Source organism: Phaethon aethereus (genome assembly GCF_964289735.1).
Source record: "Phaethon aethereus genome assembly, chromosome: 3".
NCBI lineage: Eukaryota > Metazoa > Chordata > Aves > Phaethontiformes > Phaethontidae > Phaethon > Phaethon aethereus.
In genome coordinates, this window is record NC_138576.1 from 36,641,925 (window position 1) to 36,661,292 (window position 19,368).

The 19,368-nt window shown below is 38.6% G+C and overlaps 1 protein-coding gene across 6 annotated transcripts in view; it reads left to right on the forward strand.

The window, feature by feature from the left end:
- Window positions 1-1,880: 1,880 nt before the first annotated feature.
- The window catches only part of MYO6 (myosin VI), a gene marked incomplete at its 3' end in the record, with an annotated part of 80,179 nt that continues 62,691 nt past the window's right edge, over window positions 1,881-19,368 (forward strand). For 5 of the 6 annotated variants that reach the window (XM_081998314.1, XM_081998315.1, XM_081998316.1 and 2 more), the window contains exons 1-6: window positions 1,881-2,177; window positions 8,319-8,388; window positions 13,236-13,309; window positions 15,379-15,508; window positions 16,513-16,618; window positions 18,496-18,551. In XM_081998314.1, the coding sequence (XP_081854440.1) occupies window positions 2,061-2,177; window positions 8,319-8,388; window positions 13,236-13,309; window positions 15,379-15,508; window positions 16,513-16,618; window positions 18,496-18,551 (553 nt within the window). In that variant the 5' untranslated portion in view covers window positions 1,881-2,060. The remainder of the gene's footprint in view (window positions 2,178-8,318; window positions 8,389-13,235; window positions 13,310-15,378; window positions 15,509-16,512; window positions 16,619-18,495; window positions 18,552-19,368) is intronic. The other variant, XM_081998319.1, reaches the window with a different exon arrangement.

Consider the following 19,368-nt stretch of genomic DNA (forward strand, 5'->3'; position numbering starts at 1 on the left):
TATGAGATACTTTTTACAAATTTTGGAATCACTAAAACATGTCAGTTTAGTATGTGAATGAGTTCTGGGGCACAGTAAGAAACAGCCAGGAGAAGTGAGTCTTTCAAGCTGTGTGGACTCTCTATTTTTATTAGGGTAAGGACTATAAAGTAGGGGTTTTTTGTGTGTTTTTTTTTTTTTTTAAAGGACCAATTCAGCATATTTAAAATGGCACCGTTAGCCATTCAGAGTGTGCCAATCCTGGCAACTTTCCTGGTCAGCACAATGAGCATTGCATGCAATCAAATACTCCTTTTAATTGGGAGCTTATTTAGCTGCATAACTTGAGGAGCCTAAGGTTTATATGCCTTTGCATCTATTTCTCTTAAAGACCATAGACTCCTCTAAAATGATTTTCACATAATTTTTATAGAAAGTAAGGTTGGTGTCCTTGAGAGGCAGAGTTGTAATGTCATAATATTGGAGGTTGGACTCTCAAAAGCTTGTAATATATTCGGTCACAACTGATTTATCATATTTGTGGGTTATTTAAGAGCCATATGCCCAGCCACATGAAAAGAGCGGGCACGTTTATTTGTGTGAAATGAGAAGAGACTGTGTTTCTGCTTACATGTCTCGACATGTGCCCATTACAGAAACTCAAGTATTTGCACACCTAATCTGGTACAGAAAAGTATCTGTTAGTTATATGATCCACTGTGTGCATATATATATGTTTGTGTGTGTATACATGTATACACACATATATGTATGTATATCATAGAATCTTTGGGTTAGACGGGACCTTTAAAGGCCATCTGGTCCAATCCCCTACAGTGAGCAGAGACATCTTCAACTACATCAGGTTGCTCAGAGCCCCGTCCAACCTCATCTGGAACATCACCAGGGATGGGGCATCTACCACCTCTCTGGGCAGCCTGTGCCAGGGTTTCACCACACTCAGTTGGAAAAATGTCTTCTTTGATCAAGTCTACATCTACCTTCTTTTAGTTGAAAATCATTACCCCTTGTCATATTGCAGCAGGCCCTGCTAAATACCTGTCCCCATCTTTCTTATAAGCCCCCTTGAAGTACTGGAAGGCTGCAAGAAGGTCTCCCTGGAGCCTGCTCTTCTCTAGGCTGAACAACCCCAACTCTTTCAGACTGTTTTCATAGGAGAGGTGTTGCATCCTTCGGATCATTTTGGTGGCCCTCCTCTGGACCTGCTCCAACAGGTCCGTGTCTTTCCTGTGCTGAGGGCTCCAGAGCTGGATGCAGGACTCCACGTGGGGTCTCACCAGAGCAGAATAGAGGGGTAGAATCCCCTCCCTCAACCTGCTGGCCATGCTGCTTTGGGTGCAGCCCAGGACATGGTTGGCCTTCTGGGCTGCGAGCGCACATTGCTGGCTCATGTCCAGCTTTTCATCCACCAGTACCCCCAAGTCCTTCTGGGCAGGGCTGTTCTTAATCCCTTCATCCCCCAGCCTGTATTGATACTGGGGGTTGTCCCGATGCAGGTTCAGGACCCTGCACTTGGCCTTGTTGTACCTCATGAGGTTCGCCTGGGAGTATTCCTCAAGCTTGTCCAGGTCCCTCTGGATGGCATCCTGTCCCTCAGATGTGTCAACCACACCACTCAGCTTGGTGTCATCTGGAAACTTGATGAGGGTGCACTCGATCCCACTGACACACACATTCCTAGTATAGTCGTAGCTTTGAATGTCTTGTACTTCTATTTTGATCATGAGATAGACCCCTTTTTTGGTTCCCAAGTTAGGGAAATTGGGGAAAGAGCTGCAGGGTTTAGTCTGTGGACCCCCCCAAAAACTGATCTGTTCTTCAATCTTCTCCATACTCACATCTGAGGGGGTCCTTTTTAAGCAAAGTGTCACGGGTTGGAAAAAGGCTGTAAGAATCTTGTCCTGACAGGCTGGCTACTTCCACACAGAATAACAGGAATAAACATAATAAACTAAAGTCTGTATAGTGAATCCTGATAGCTTACTAAATCTGTATACACTTTTTTTTTTGTTCAATATTTATTTTATTTTTCTTACAGGAAATACTGGATAGATCCCACAATGGAGGACGGGAAGCCTGTTTGGGCTCCACACCCAACTGATGGGTTTCAGATGGGGATGATTGTGGACATTGGCACTGACAACTTAACTATTGAACCTTTGAATCAGAAAGGCAAGGTGAGTGTCTCACAAGCAAAGGAACAAAAAAAAAACTTACAAAAACTGTTTTACCTGTAGGCCAAATCTTTACCAATATCTACGATTACATACAACCTGAAGGAGTAGGAAATATGTTTTCTCTGGCTAAGATTCTTTGTTTCATTTTAACTTGCACTGCAAATGAAATATCCCACTGATCAGAAGTGCTTGCTTTCTATCAGTTATCTGCATGTGAGTACATGCTTATGAAAGACAGAAGGATTCAATCTCCATAGCCATTTGATTTCAGTACTATATACTTTATTTTTCTAAATTAGAGACTGGTTAAGAGTCTACTGTTGAGGTTAGCTTCTCTCCTTTCCCTTAAATGCATAGAGAGAGTGTCCTACAGGGGTGTCCTAGACTCTGGCTTAGATTAGGCACCTTGCTGTTAGACCGATAAAGATTGAGAGATTAAGCCTCTTACTTCAAGTACTTTGAGAAGTAACACGATGTCAAACAAAGGTCCTATGGAATTGCTACATCAGAAGAAAGGCAAAATAAATATAACTTTTAAAATGAACTCCTAATTCATCCTAATTAGTGTGTTCCAACTGCTTTGTTTATCAGGACATCTTTCAGATTCAGTGTGTTGTAATTGTCAGTTTTTACAGGAAGTACCTTGTACCTATCAATTATCCTAATTCAGATGGTCAGCATCCTGGATTTTACTAGCTGGAATAAGATCAGACACTATTTTTAAAAGTTGTGATTTTGTCTTATGTGAATATGTGGTATGTGCCCTTTCTATCAGTTCTGTCCTTTCTGCATCTTCAGGTATGGAAAAGACAAACTTTTTTTTGTAACTTATTTTTTCATGTCAACAATAATAGAGAATGCTTTGTCACAGGTCAAAAGGTTATGCAGCAGTCCTTCCTTTTTGGGGGGAGTGTTTATAGGCTTTCTTTTTTCTACATCTTGGAGAGGAAGTTGATTTTGCTTTCCTAAGAAATATAAAGCAAATGTAACGTCTGATTCTTGTGTGAGAGAGATAAAGTCTGTAGGTTTAGTGGTAGTAGTATGCATTCTTCAGTTTGGGGAAGAGAAAATGATTCAGACAAGAATATTATATATTCCAAAACTATGACTAAGTAGTCTTTAACCGACTTAAAACATTTTGACCCCCACCACTATTTCTGTTTATGTCCCCAAATGGTTCTAACGTGATAAAGAACAAAAGTCTGTATATTGAAACAGAAACAGGCAATAAGCAGATTCCTGAGCCGCTATTTATTTCTAATATGTGCTTCTCTCAGGGAGCATATATAATTTTTTTTTTTAAACCAAAAAATGATCCTAAAATACAAATATTTTGCTTCCTGGTTCACAATGAACAATCTCTTTTGTCTAGAAGGTTTGTTATTGTGCTGTTAGCTGTTTTCTTGAATTAAGCAGATCAGTTAAGGGCCTAATGGTCATTCATCTAAGGGAACAAACACTTCACAGTTTAAATACTGTGGAGATTATGGTCCTATATTTCTAATTATCAAACTTCCTTATATTAATAGAGGTAGAGTAAAACATTTTATTGACTACCTTCTCAGGCTTTTCAAGGTATCACTGGTTTCTTTCTATAACGAAATGTTTCTCGTTGCTTTTTGTCTTTTTAAGAAGACTCTGTTCTTGTGCATTTAGACCACTAATTTGAAGTAGTCAGCATTAATACCTATTATTGTCAACTTTATTTACCCCAAACTATAGTTCCTAAGTGCTCTTCAGTAAGGAGGAGTGATCCAGCAACTCTAGAGTTGCCTATGATAATTACAGGGAAGAGAGGAGTAACCTGATCCTGTAAACATATCCGGGCAGTATAACTTATTATTATTTTTTAATCTGGGTCATTAACATGTCATATGCATTCTCTGTAGGTGCTGGTAGCTTACCAGAGATGACAGGCTTAAAATGAAATGCATATGCATATGTTTGATTATTGCCTTTTATACTTAATGGTTAATTAAAATATGTTGTTAATAACTGCAATAAATGCTGCAAGGCAGCAGTTTCATGATTTCTTAAAATCTTCCCTCCCTTCCCCACCTGTAGCCAGCCCTGGCGTTGCAGAGCGGCACCCTTTTGGCTCTGCTTGCCGAGCCGTGCGTAACGCAGCAAATGAGGTCAGAGGATGGATCCACCTTAAAAATTAAGTGGAAAGCTTTCAGGACGGCAGCAAGCAGTGGCAGGAGGATGAGGAGCTGAGGCCAGCACGGCCGTAGATTGCTTTGTAATTATGAAACCAAGTTACCTAGTCCAGACTGGGGAAAGGTAGTCAGCCAACACACTTATTTACTTATAAACCAGCAATAGCAGTTTTGGGTACCGCAGCCCGTAGAGTTAACAAGGGCATTTACATTTCTGTGTGGAGGCTGGGTATCTAAGGAGAGGTGGGGATCTGAGTCACCCAGCTTGCCTTGTATGAGAAAGAGTAATCCGAGCTGCAGGAGCCTGTTATCAGAACAGAGGGTGCATGTGTTACACGATGGGAGCTACTCCCTGAAAACTAGATCATCGGCTTGCAAGGCTGATAAATGCCATGACTGGATAGAAAACAGAGAAACTGGAGAGTAGTTTGCTAATGAGCGTGGTCCCACCTAGGGCTGGAGTGCTGCCCTGAGGATGGGCTCCGAAACGGAGCAGGGGGCCAGGGCTGGGAGCCCTGGCGCGTGTCCCACCAGCAGTCGCACACCAGTGTACAGGAAAGGAGGCAAGTAGAAGGGCAGCCAGTTATTAAACTCAACTAATATTGCATTTACGCTTCTACTTGGAGTGTACTTTTCTAAACGTACTGGGAATCCTAGCCTCAGATCCTGTTGCATATATCTTACTTTGTTGTGTTGCTTGATGCTGTAACAGGGAGAAGGCAAATTACAGTGAAATTACCAAATGGGGAATTTACTCTTCTCCTGGAAGTAGCAAACCGAAGTAAAGAGACTAGGAAGAGATGCTCTGAGGGACTTGCACCCTGGGATGCCATCCTGCGATCCTTGTGGCACTGAGGAGTGGGGGGCAGGCGTTTCCTAGAACCTCAGCAGTAGGGAGCTACCAGCAGTTGTTGGGAGGGTGTGTGGAGCTGCAGGCACTCGCCTGTACCCCTCCTGCTGTCAGCTGAGAGGCACCTTACAGCCCTGTGCCAGCTCTGAAGGGTCATGGAAGGCTTTATGGGGCACCTGCTCTAGTATGCTGTGAATAACCAGAAAGGTATTTTCCTGGGCTAAGTGTAAGTGAATAAATGTACTTTGAAAGTAAGGATCAGAATGTCCAAAGTTTAGTTTTTCAAGCTAAGGGGTTTTTTAGCAGTGAGCGCAGCTTGCTTGCGCGAACAAGGCATGTTCTCGTCTGTCTTATGTACCGTTTGTTCTGCCTTAGGTTGGTTTGTGAAATACTGCTGAGAGTAAGGATGTCTTCTGTCTGTATCTGGAAGGTATAAAGGGAGGCATGGTTACATGTATTGGATTACATGGTAGAAAGAAGATCCTACTTGAATGGAAAGATATCTTTTTTCACTCATCTAGTTTCTGGGAGATTAGTTAAGATTACCATTGGATTTTAACGGCTGCTTCATTATCAAGAGGCAAAAAAACCCACCCCAAAACCTACAAAACCCCTTAAACCTTCTGTTTTGCCTCCTGAGACCTTATGAGTGTCTCATAAGATTAATATTGTCTCCATTTTCTTAGAACAAGTTTGTCCTAAGCTATGTCTTAATACAAAAGTCTTCCACCAAATGCCTGAGGTGTTTTCTCCTTACAATAAATGTTTTAAAAAGGAAATAATGGGACAACATAGTAAAGAATTTAATTGGAGATTTTTTTATTGATATACCTCAGATACCTTGCCCATTTTCCTATTTAACATATTAGATTTTAATAGTAGTTGGCAATACTCTGAGCTCTGCACATCTAGCTAATGTACTTACCTACAAAACAAGTAATTACCTTACATAAAGCAGTAGTCCAACTGTGACATACAGAAGTGGAATTCTTTGCTGATGTAGTTGAAACTAGGCTTCTTGTTCTGATCTAAAAAAGTCCTGCAGAAAAACATCAGCTTTCAGATAAGTCTTTTTCCTATTGCTTATTTGTTTTATCACTTCTGAAATATTCTAGAAATGAATTCACAATTCACATTGAGTGAAAAAAATGAAATACATAATATAGCATGAATTTTCATTATTGTTTTTAATTGAAATTTATCCGGGATCAGAAGGCTGAGTGGTGAGGACATTGAAAAAGCTCTTCCTTCCTCTTCTGGGATAGATCTGGTATGGTTGGCTTTAGATCCATGAAATGTTAAAGTTCAGAGATTTGTGAAGAGTCTTACAGAATAGCTGGTTATCATGTTCATTCTTTCCTGTGAAAAAAATTTCTGTCTTTGTTAGTGGTTAAACTTGGGTTACACATCGGCAGACAAGAACAAGAGTAACGTTAGATTTTTGTGAAGCCAGTGATGCTCTTTTTAAACTTTTCCGCTGTTTCGTGCACAGTGAACTGATTACTTTGGAAACTATTGTGTTCAAATACATCTTTAGCCAATGAGATATGCCTTTATTGTTGACAAACTTGCAGAGAAAATTATTAGGATAATATGTTCTAACCGCAATGTTGTGAGAGGAAAGGGAGAGGGAACCTCTGCCCTGCTAAAACTCTGAATAGCAACTGGCAACTTTCTGAGGTAGGTAAAGACAGTCATGTCCTCCAGGGCTCTGCCAAGCTCTGATAAAGGATATTTTGTGGAGGTTGGTCTGATGGACGTTCAGACGTTCCAACGTCATCAAGCAGCTCCGTTTCCTTCAGAAAGCTTCTTGTGCATATTTTTTTGCATTAGATCCTGATAAGGGGATGACAAAGTATAATTTATTATGACTACAAATTTATGATAACTTTGTAGGGAAGGGATGTCGTAGACTTACTGTTTTCCAACTGGCAGCAACTTAGTTCTGCTCTGAGACATTTTTAACCCTTCCCACTTCAAAGGGAGTTGGAGTTTGTGGCCGTTCATGATGGTGTAATCTACAAGAGCTCACATATTGTGTCTGTTGTACTGAAGGAAAGATGGAGTCAGTTGCTGTATTTCTCCTAAGCTTGTGTGAGAGATGTTTCTCGTGGAACTATCTTGCCGAGTACAATGTTATACAAGCAAACATGTTTGTTTACTGAGGTCATTCTTTAGATCCAGTTGGTTGCCTTTTCAAATATTAGACTAGGCTTGTCTCCATTTCCGTAGGGAAAAGGAGACTGTGCCTGCAGCAACATGGTGGCTATCGTGTTTAATTGGGTTTTTGTTCATTCGTAGGTAGCTCAAACAAGCTATTACTACAGTAAACAAAAAAGTAGAATTAAAAGCCTACCTCTTACAATAGGTATTTTTGTGTTGATGCTGTAATGTGTCTGTCCTAGGAAGTTTTTCCTTCCTTTTTACAGCAATACAAATTATGATTTTTGGAGAATAAAGAAGAGACAAAGTTGCTCTTGTTACGAATTTTTCCAGTTGGACATGAACACTTGATAAATGGCTGTTTTGTCTAACTGGAATACAAGGGTTGAAGGAAGGTCTTGTTTTACTTGAGTATTGATTTACTGACGAAAAAAAACCAAACCGAAGCAACAATCAGAACTACGGTATTTGGGGATACAGAGGATATTATGTATTGAACATGTATATTTTAAGTAGGAATGTTTTAAAACAGCACGTGGTAATGACAGCACAGTTCTTTGACTGAACTAATAATTTGATTTTCATTCTTTATGCTTCTCTGCAAAACTGAGGAAGTTGTGTGTGCTTTGCAATGCTGTTCCCTTTGCAGTACTTTTTTTAATCCTTATTTTTTATATTACACAATACTACAATATTACATGAAATTTTGGAAATGTGCATCAAATTTTATTGCAATAAAAATATGTATTGCAATGACTGTATTTTTATATTGTAGTGTAGTAATGTAAATGCAGCAGCTCCTATCTGCATCTAGTAACTCAGTAAAATTTCCAATGCTGAAGTATAAAGCTGGCAATTTCATTTTAAACCATGCACAATTACAGTGCACTCACTTATATCATTGCATCAGACATCTTTGAACTATATTTCTATTTTTATGGAATTCTGACAATGTTTTTAATCTAACAGACTTTCCAGGCTGCTATCAATCAGGTGTTTCCTGCGGAAGAGGACAGCAAAAAGGATGTAGAAGATAATTGTAAGTTATGAATTTAAATTATGCATTTGAAAAAAAATCTGTATAGAAGAGAATATTGTTTCCTTACAAGCTTGCTGTTTCTTCCTTGTAGTCTATGTTTAGCTTCTTTCCTTGAGTTTATGTATGACCTCTACTAGTCCTTTAAACTTCTTAAAGTAAGCCCATTTTAAATATAATTTATTGTGTTTTTTAGTTTTCAGTTGAACACTTCAGAGGAAGTCATAGTTACATTATTCCCACATACAGCTGTTACTTGACTTCAGGTATATATCAGATATCACCTAGCTGCATCAGGATTAACTGTATTCAGCATTATGGTGGTTAACTGTATCTTACATAGTGCAGCAAAAAAATTAGTTACTTTATCAGCAAGCTGTATTGTACAGCATTTTCCTGCATGTAGCCATTTCTCAGATAGCATTCCTGTGGAAGTACAGGTAATTGAAAATAAATTGTAAGATAACCTTCCTAAAACTGGAGATGGGGATCTGAACCCATCGGCGCCACTGGAAAAGGAAGTAAGTTATAGTGAATCGGATACAGGAGTCCTGCTGGAGAAGGAGTTTTTAGGTGAACTTGTGTAATAAACTTCAGTGTTGATCTGCAGGGCTTTTATTTTAAGTATCTTATAGTTGGGTGTGTGGAAACAAATACTGTATTCAGATCTGTGGAGAAAGTACCAAGCAAGGTGAGTAAGCACTAGCATTGGCTTTGAGAGATCTGTTAAACAAGTATTTTGCTTCTGTTGCTCTGTGTGAGCAAATCAGAGACTCTCCTATGTTGAAAATCTGATGAAGGCAATTCTTTTAAATGTTTCCCATGGTGTTTACTGGTCAGTGAAAATACTGCTAACTTTGTAAATGGTGGACAAAAGTATCTTCTATTGTTCTTCATTTAAAATAGAGGCCAGGACTTTGAAAGTTGTTTAGGTGATTTAACCACAATTCCTGTTTTGGGGATCAGTATTTATAGCCTGTGACAGGAAATACAGCTGTTACAGCTGCTCCATAAGGAACAAGAAGATGAGACCTGAGGCTTATAATCTGATTTAGATGGTACCATGTCGTTATAGGTGGAGCCAAGCTGGTAGACTTATTTCCAGTTGCTTATATTTTTGCAAACATTACATGGGTTGAAATTTTCTAAAGCTGGTACCTGTATTCTCTGCACATGATAACTGTTAAGGAAATGCATTTAATCTGTGCATTTGTCACAGTGATTTTTACTGAAGGTGTACTGGCACCTCAGTGTCCTAGTGTCAGGGAATTGGAATTTGGAATGAGATTATGGAAGTAATTTGAGACTCCAGGAAAATACTGTTCAATTAAGATAAAATAGTCTTCTAATGAGAGAAAATGTCGTCTTTGGCTTACTGAGTAAAATACAAGATGTAAAAACGCTTTGTCCAGTAATCCTTTCTGTATCAAACATTATTTTGAGACTTTAGCCTCTTCTCACTTTTTGTTCACTAGTTGAGGTTTATCCCTAGGATGTGTCAAGCCCAGATTCATTTTCTTTCTCTGTCAGAGAGCATTTGTGCTGCGCACATTGATCTTTAAGAAGAAACTTTATAAAATACTGAGTGCTTTCAGTCTCACCTTACAATATTATTCCAAAAAATCATGAAAAACTGGCTAATAATACACTTACCATTCCCATGTATGCTCTAGTGATTAACTCCCTTCTAGGAAGTAATTTGCTGAAGTATTGCTTTTTTGCTTCTTAGTCTTTCATATCCCAAATGCATTAGCTGCAAGAGACATCTTTTTGAGAATCTAGCCCTTCCTTAAATGTGAAGTTTCAGTAAATATTGCAAACAGTACAGAGACAAAGCATTTACTTATCCTTTTTTTTTTTTTTTTTTGTGATTCACATTCTTTCACTCTTTGTCTCCCCCCACCCCCCAACCCTATTCACTTTTGTGGGGTTGTCACCATATGTGGAATTTTTATTTTTTATGGCCAAGAAAAAGGTTATTTTTTAAAATTTATTTCTGGGGTGAAAAAATTTTAAAAGAATGAAGGGGGGCAGGGTATCAGATAAGAATCTTTAAAAAAAAAAAAAGTTCTACAGATGCAGAGCCTTGCAATTACTTGATAAATTTTTTTTCCATACAAACCCTGCTTCATTGTGTGCACAGGAGAGCCAGAGTGAGTAAATTTGACATTGATATTTCCTAGCTTTTAGTGCCTGATTTCACTTCTGTGAACTCTATGTGTGCGTATAAGTAAATATATGGTCTATTAAATGCACATATGTATGCTGGTTATATTTAGGCATGAGCCATATGAATATTCTGAATTCTCTCTCCAGTGACTTCCTTTGCCTCTGGATATGGATGCCTCTTTTAAAGGATTTATTCTAAAGAAGGTGCATTTTAAAGTTGCTGACATAAGCCTTAGTTTGCATGTCTTGAGTGAAGGCAGTGACATTCCCTCGGGGAGCAAGCTCCCATTATGTACCGAATCTGCAGGTATAACTGCTTTAACAAGGGCTGGAATCCTTTTGTAGAGGGGGCACCGGGGACACGCTGAAATCTGGGGGACTTTGTTCTTTAGATAATTATCAAGTTTTTATTAGGATACTTAACTGATGACTGTTTCCTTTAAAACATACTGCAAACCCTGAGAAGTTCTTACAAAGATACAGACAAGGGAGAGGATTGTTTCTTTAAGTGTATGTAGACAATTACTATATAGTAGTTTCTCAACTCAATACTGAGAACCCAAATGACTTCAAAAATCAGCAAACTTCAAAAGTTAACCTGCTGCCCCCCCCGCCTCTTCTCTCTCTCAAGGGGAGAAGATTTTAACTTTCATTAGAGAAAGCAGGAGTTTGTGTTTCTGGCCCGTTTCCTTTTAATGGCTCTTTCTCTTGGGATGACCTCGTTAAAAAAGGGAAAGGCGGAAAGAGGTCTGTGGAGGCAGGCCTGCAATTTGTGGTCCCAGCACCATTTTCTCAGCCCCGGGGACTTGAACGTGGCTGGGGAGGAGAGAAGGAGCAGTCCTGTGCAGCGCCGGGCGCTGCGTGGTCAGTGGGGATGTAGGTCTGATGGGGTGACAGGGGAAGGGCCATGGTGATCGAGGCTGCTGCATGAAGGTATCATGCACAGGCCCGATTTCAGGGCTGTTATGACCCAAATGGAGATTTCGCTTAGTGTCAAGCTGAAGCGTGCCTTGTGTGCCTCTGCCAATGCAGAGGGATTTTGCGGAGGAAGATGGTTTCTTCTAAACAACCCAGAAGCTGCAGGGTCCTTCGAGAAGCGTGAATGAGTCCAGCCATGTGAAGCAAAGCTATATTCAGTCACGTAAGGGAAGGAAGGGCTGCTACTCAGTGGAGCTACGCAGAGGGAGGCTGCACATCGCTGCTGAACCTGCCTTTGCTTCAGGCCCATCTGGTGTAGGTGGTAGGAGGCAGAGCCACAGCCAGTCCTCGGTCCGCTGTGGGAGGAAGGGTAAAAGATTGAAAACAGAAACAGAAATGCTCTCGAGAAGTTCCCATCGTCCTTTGCCAATATCTTTTGGTTCAGCAGGAGGACCATTGAAGGAGATTTTAAGAGCTGCTTACTGAGCTTCAGGCAGGGCGAGGTGGCTGGGCAGGTTGACTGCAGTTCATAAGAACTGGCAGCCCTTCTTGCACATTTGCGTAAATAAGTTGGAATACATTTTTCTCTGCTGGAGCCCTCGAGAAAGGGCATTGGTCCAACTTGGTCCAACTTGAGAAACAACTTCGGTCATTATAGATGAGAGGTACACATGTGGCCCTCGTGTGAGGTGCGGGGTAGCAGTTACTCCTACAGGCACAGCACTTACTCCATCAACAGTAGTCAGATGTATACAACTTTTTAAGTGGGGCTAAGGCTGTTAGGTTTACCAGCATGGTAGTCAGTCAGTTGTAACTAGACAAAATAGTCTTGTGCGCTTGAATTGTAAGCGGCGAGAAAAAGTGGATTGAGCATATTTGAAAACGAGTCTGTGTGATGAGTAGTGCCCTCAGTTGGTTAGGGATAATATTTTTAATATTGTTACAATGGGAACTAGTAATGACCTCTGCAATTAAGGCTGCTAATTCTTCCCAGTGCTTTATAGCTGAAAACAAGGAGCAGCTTTGCCAGAATGTGAACCCGTATGGTCTGAAGCTTTCTGTGGGAGCCCGCTCGCTGCCTTGCGCTGCTGCCTTGTAACATTTTAGTAGAGTTGGTTTGGTTATTTTATATTAACGAGATAAGGAGAAAAATAAAGCCAGGTGGTGTTTTGTTAACATTTCCGCCCGCCCCCCAACAGTTTCCTTGAGGAGGCCTCGTAGGAAGAAAATTCAGAGTTGAAAGACAAAAGGTTGCGTTGGTGCCTGGTGTTGCAGTGGTGCCTGCTGCTGCCTCTAGACAGCATTTCCCAATTGAATCAGTGAATATAAACATCTAAAAATCACCAGGAGCCAGCAGTTATTCTAAATGTCAGTTAGGTGGCATTACCCTGGGGGCACTGTGGCCGAGAATGGGGAGGGGAGCTGGAAGGAAGGAAACAGTTGGTGGTAGGGATTTTGGAAGGCACCAGTTTCTCCGTTTTGGGCCGGCGTGGAAGGAAATGCACTGTGTTGGTCTGAAAGGCTGGTAGAAGGAAGCTTATGCTGAGCAGGACCTGTGGTGAGACTCCTGGAGTCTTTTGTTCAGCAACTTTCTGTAACTCTAGTTGTACAGTAAAGAGCAGGTCTGTGGTTTTTAAAGTGTATATAGAGTCAGCAGTTCTGCCTCAAGGCAATATTCTCCTTAATCCTAAAATTTAGTTTTTCAGCTGTGCATGAAGGTAGTCCTGAGCTCTTAATGGTATCTGCTTGTCTTTTACTTGCAGGTTCCCTTATGTATTTAAATGAGGCCACTCTCCTTCACAATATCAAAGTTCGGTACAGTAAGGACAGAATTTACGTAAGTATTACGTGTCATGACAACCAGACTAATGATAGATGTCCTTTCAAAAAGATCAAAAAACCCAAGTGTTCCCAGTTCTGTTTTTCCTATAACAGAAATTAAACCGAAATGCTAATGTTGGAAGGCTAGAAGGTTTTAGGCCTTTTTGTTTTTTTACATTATACCTTGTTTGAGATCTGAATCCCATAAATCACATTAATGTTAGCAAATTTTTACCATGCAGGGCAATAGATTTTTCTCTACGTGACTTCATGTGCAACCATAGCACAGCGTTGTATCACAAAGGTCTGTTCCTGCAGGTAACTTCACCAGTAGAGTAGCTGTTGTCAAAGATGGTTTTCAGTCTTCATTATTTTTGAACGAAGCAAACAGGTGCCGTCTTTGACACCTCCTAGCTCAGATGTCCATCTTAATCTTTTATATTGCTATCAAATTGCCTAATTGTACTTAATGAATTCTGACTAAATTACATTTTGTCCTTGCCATCTGCCTGGACACTGACAGCTGTGAAACAGAAGATAACAGTTCTCTTTCTTTTTATTTTTTTCCAATAGAAAGCTGGCTAGTGATAATACAAAACAGTTCTACATATTTTCTAAGTGTCTGTGTTAAAATAATCAACTTTTGTGTTAGTGTACTGTTGTAAAATGAATTGAATTAGTTAAAGCCTTCTATATAAATATAAAAATATAGTTGTTTTCCTTTGTTGCAGTTAACTTTACATAGGTATAAATTCTATGTGGCTCAAGATCAAGCACTGGCTTTAAAATAAATAAATAAAAATGGCCATTTGAATGCTGTTCTGGAAAAATAATAATTAAAAAAACAACCAAAGAAAACCCCAAGGAATTAAAATTCTAAAACTGATCTGATTATGAGTATTTAGGTTCATAAAGCCTTTCTTCATTGTAAACAAATACACTTAATATGTTGTCTTAAGCAGGTGTATTTTCTGGAGGAAAATAAATAAATAAATAAAACCAAAACAAAACTAAAAAACCAAAACAAACCAAGGTTCAATTTATATTTTAACTACTTTTCCCTTGTAACTTTAAGATACAGTTTGAATAGACAGGTTTTTCTTCTTTTTGTTTAATACTGGTTAACAGTGTTTATCTCGTTGCTAAAAGGAAAACTAATGTTCGTACTTGCAGCTCTCCAAGAACTCTGTGCATATCTTTTCCTTCAGTGAAACAAGTGCTGAAAATAGAAACCTCTAAGACAATTCATATATTGTGTGTGATCCAGCCTTCTATTAACGTATTACGATAGTGTCCATATTTCAGTTGTCTAGGGATATGCTCAGTAACAAATCAAATTAAGTTATTCAAGCTGAAGGTTTCTCTGATTTTCTTCAGACCTTTTCCTGCAAATCTGCTTTTTTCTGTGATTCAGACTCCTGTTCTTCCGTGTATGTAATCTGGCCAAGATAGGAAAGTTTTTTTTTCAAAAGCCTTTAAAAACTTATCTTAGCCTATGAAAATGTAAAAAGCAGTCTTGATTTGAGATCCTTTTGAATTCCTTCTGTATTAGAGAACATTTGCATTCTGTATTTCTCACTGTGGAAGCAGCCATAGCTAATTTTTCTCAGCTGAATGCTTTTATTGCCTGGCTTGAGTGCGTTCCCAGGCAGGATCCTGTCAGTCCTTCCTGCTGAGTTGCTTCCATTAGATATTGAAAAATTATCCTCTTCACTGGAGGAGAGTGCATTATGCTAGCCAGGAGCTTAGTTTATTCACTTTTGAGGAGGAGGTTGTGGTGTCCTATCCTTGATCCAGTAACTCAGACAATAGGAAGTAATTTAAAAGGAGATTGGGAGGAAGGTCAAATTCAGAACATACTCCACAGCTCAGTGGTTAGGAAATTCTCCCGAGAAGTGCTTTTTTTGTAGAAGTCCTGAGAAGGTAATTAGAGGAACTCTGAAAATGTATCTGTTCTTATGTCTGCATTAGCTGGAGAGAACTGTAATTGTTATACTTAGGCTATGGTCTTCAACAGTAATAGAAAATTGCTGTTAACCACTTGGTTGGATACTAGCTAATAGTTTGCTGTTGTTTTCTTCACAGACCTATGTAGCCAACATTCTTATTGCAGTGAATCCATATTTTGATATACCTAAGTTTTATTCTTCAGATACTATTAAAAAGTACCAGGGTAGATCACTTGGAACATTGCCACCACATGTTTTTGCTATTGGTATGTATTAAGCCTGTATTTTACAAAATAAACATAAATACTTTGCCGTTATCTATAAGTTGCCACGTGTCACAGTAATTAATTTACTTTGATATAAAATAGAAACACTGATTGCTAAAATTGCAAATCTTCTCATCCTTAATATGCATTGTGAAGAAATTGGAAATTAGCAACCCTGGTAACCCTTTTATGATTATTCTGTAGCTCCAGTGTTTTATGTATAAGTGGTTTAAATATAATTTACAACCATTAAAAAAAATTTTTTAAAAAATGAAGATTTTAGAAGTGAAGAATGACATAATTATGATTGGCACTGCCTTTCGCTGTAGTGATTTCCGTTGCCTTTTATTATGTTGCCAGAGCACATACACTGTTTCTTTTTGTGTGCTTGTGTTGTAGGCAATGCATCTAAATGTTATTAACACGACAAACTTGATTTCAGTCACTTTGTTTAAGAAAAAAAAATTGGAAACTGCAAATCAACATTTGACTTGTTAAAAGCCTTCTCACAGTGTTGCATTTTTGTTTTGTAATCAAAAGTATAAATAGCTGGGGTTTTAGCACCTGTTGCATAACAAGAAAATTACCTGCGTTCTTCCCAGTTTCCTGGTCTCAGATGTTATTTGTTACAAAGAGCAACTAGAAGTATCCCTTTAAAAGACACATTAAAGTAAGATTGGATACAATTTTGTAAATATATTTAATTCAAAAGATTTGCTTTTGTGGTTGTGTTTGTTTTATTTTGTCTTGGATATAGGTGAGTAGGTCTTTGTTTTCAAAGACTTTAAGCTCTTACATGTCAGTGTTTGAGGGTCAGCAACTATAATATAATTTAAAGGGAAACAGACTGTAATAATTTGTAATGCACTCAATTGTAAAGATTTACTTTTTTATTCCTGAAAATGTTACATTTTAATTTTTGTATCTTAGCTTAACTTTATGCTTGCAACACTCCTGAATATTAATTTTTGTCATGTTTAACTTACTCTTTTTTTTTTTTTAAGCTGATAAAGCATTCCGTGACATGAAAGTGCTCAAGATGAGTCAGTCCATCATAGTCTCTGGAGAATCAGGAGCTGGCAAGACAGAAAACACTAAATTTGTTTTGAGGTTTGTGCTTTTGGATGGAAGTTACCCAGTGAATCTCTTGTGTTTATGAGTTTGGTTGATGTACAGACAGAGCAAATTGTAAAGTAATCAGTAGGCTTAAGACACAGTGCAGTAAGATACTTCTGCAAATACTTTAATACAAGAAATTCATAGGGTTAAACTTAAATGCTGACATGTAGCCACTTCTGTATGTTATCATATTCACAGAAACCCTAACTTGGTTGTAGTGACATCACGTAGTAGTTATGGTTTATGATACAGTCATTTTGGTATTGCACATCTGGTATTGTGGTAGATAAAAACGTAACTAGGCATTTTAACTTTTATCTTGCAAACACTGTTGGTTTTGCCATAAATGTGCATTTCTGTGTTTTCCCTGTCTTTGTTTCTTTAGCTTGCTTAAGCATCCAGGGCTTTTAACTCTTGGTTTTGAGATCACTGGAGACATTCTGTAATATACTTTACCCTAATTTACTGAATAAGATTGCTTAGTGGGATTTATTTATTTATTGATGTTTATGTACGACGGATACTAAATCAAGCATATTAAACTATATGGAGGCCATATTGCTGATATATGTCAGCCTTGCTTCCTCTTACATGATTTTAATGTCTTTGACAATGTTTGCTTTATGCTTTAACTGCTTTATATCACTCTGGAACACTGTAATTGGAAAGCACTGCTCCATTACATTCACCTATATCATAGGTGGCCTGATTATCTAGGGAAGCACAGTGCAGGCAATGTGAGTACAGTCCCTTCCCCCCATTGTCCTTGTTTCCCAGTATAAATCTTCAATTCCCTTTTCCCTGACATCATGTATTCTCTAGTATGTGTGTACAGTAGCGGTATTCTCTTCCACATCCCATGAAGAATTGTCATGGCTGGCTGTTCTTCATACTGCTCTTTTCTGCCCCTACAATTAATGCAAGGTGTTGGTAATGATTTTTGCAGGGGACATCCTGACTTTGATCCTGCTAAAAGTAAAAAAAGATGCCAGGCACTGGTAGAACATCTCCTGAGGAATGCTATCAAAGGAGGTTATTCTGCTTCTCGGCAAAGGCAGCTCTGATTACACAGCAGGCAAATATCGTTGCTGCTGCTCCTCTCCACCACCCGCCCCCATAGAGTCCGTGTACAAAACTTTACTGAGTTTCAAAAGCAGGAAGGTTTTGCCCTTGTGTGATCAGAAAGCAAAATATACTAATATAGCTCTGTTAGTGCTCCTAGATTTTTTTGGGGGGGGAAGATCCCATTTTTGGGAACTGTTTTTAACTCGTCCCACATTTACTTGTGAATTTCCAGAAAGTGTGCCCTGTGTGTGTGTGTGTGGGGGGAAGCTGCAATTTGGGAGCAAGTACATTGTGGATTCTTAAAAAAATTCTTTCTTCGGTTGCTAAACTGAATCTTACCTTGATTATGCACCTGCAATTTTCTATCTCATCACCTCCGTGTGGGGTTTTTAACAACACTGTTATGAATGCAAAAGCTGTATGCATGGCAACAGTCTTTAATTCAGGGAATGCATATGAAACCTTATGCGTTGACTAAGATTATTAATAGATACAGATAGTACAGTAATTGTTTCATTATATTTGTATAAAAGCGTAATTTCCATATGCATATTTAGAAGAAATTTCTAACTTGTCTTGAAGTATTGGAAAAAAAGTGACGTCTGCAAGAGTATTTTTGTTTTAACAAAAAAGAAGAGTCAAACTGCATTTATTTTAAAAGATATAGGTATTTGGAAATTGTAATCAATAGGCTTTCCCTTTAGTAAATGGTTAGGAAGTATGGTGCACAGACAGGCTAAATCCTGTTGAATTGAGGTAACCTGACACATGAAAGATATTGATATTTTCATCTCACTTTACAGGTATTTGACAGAATCCTATGGTACTGGCCAAGATATTGATGATAGAATTGTAGAAGGTACTACATTTTCTTTAATTGAATTAAAGTTTCCAATGTTTTTTTTTTTTTTCCAAATTTGAATTGTCAATCAACAGTAGCTAAATAAAAGCTAGGCTGGAAATACTATCAGACTTCCTAGGGCATCATTTACTGATAGTTTACCTCGATCCTAAATTCTGAAAATGTATTTTTTTATTTGTGATACACTTTATTTTTATTTAGTGTGGTGTCATGTAGTCCTTGATCTAGAAAATGTTTAAGTGTGCGTTTGAGTTGAACTTCACACACGTGTGTACCCAGGATTGGATTTTAAGCTGTATGAAATCTGCAAGGACAAGATTACGTTCTCATTACTGTCTGTTAGTACCAGGAAAGAGTAATTCCTCCTCCTCACCATAAAGTTCTCAAGGTCAGCTAAAGCAGGGAAGTTCTTCTAAATTATGGTTCTGGGTCATATTTCTATTATGTCTTTTTTTTGTCAGGAGGCACATAATTCGGATTAACACTTGCATTGTGTCTGTCTTTATAAAAGCCTCCCAAGTAAGGGCAGAAGAGACTGTGTTGATCATCCAGTTGAGCCTCTTTAATGTTGTATGCACTTCCTAACTGAACAGAAAATAACTTTCTGCGAAAATACAAATATCTCAAAAAAAACCAACCCTCAGCCAATCTAATAATGCTTGATATGTCAGTTTTAGTCTTCTATAGCATATAGTAGATTTATTTTGGAATCTCATTGCTCTCTGTCTTTTTCTTGAACCAACAATTTTTACATTTGCTTTGAATTTTCTGTTTTCAAATTTGAGCCACTGGATTATTCAAGAGAACTACTGCA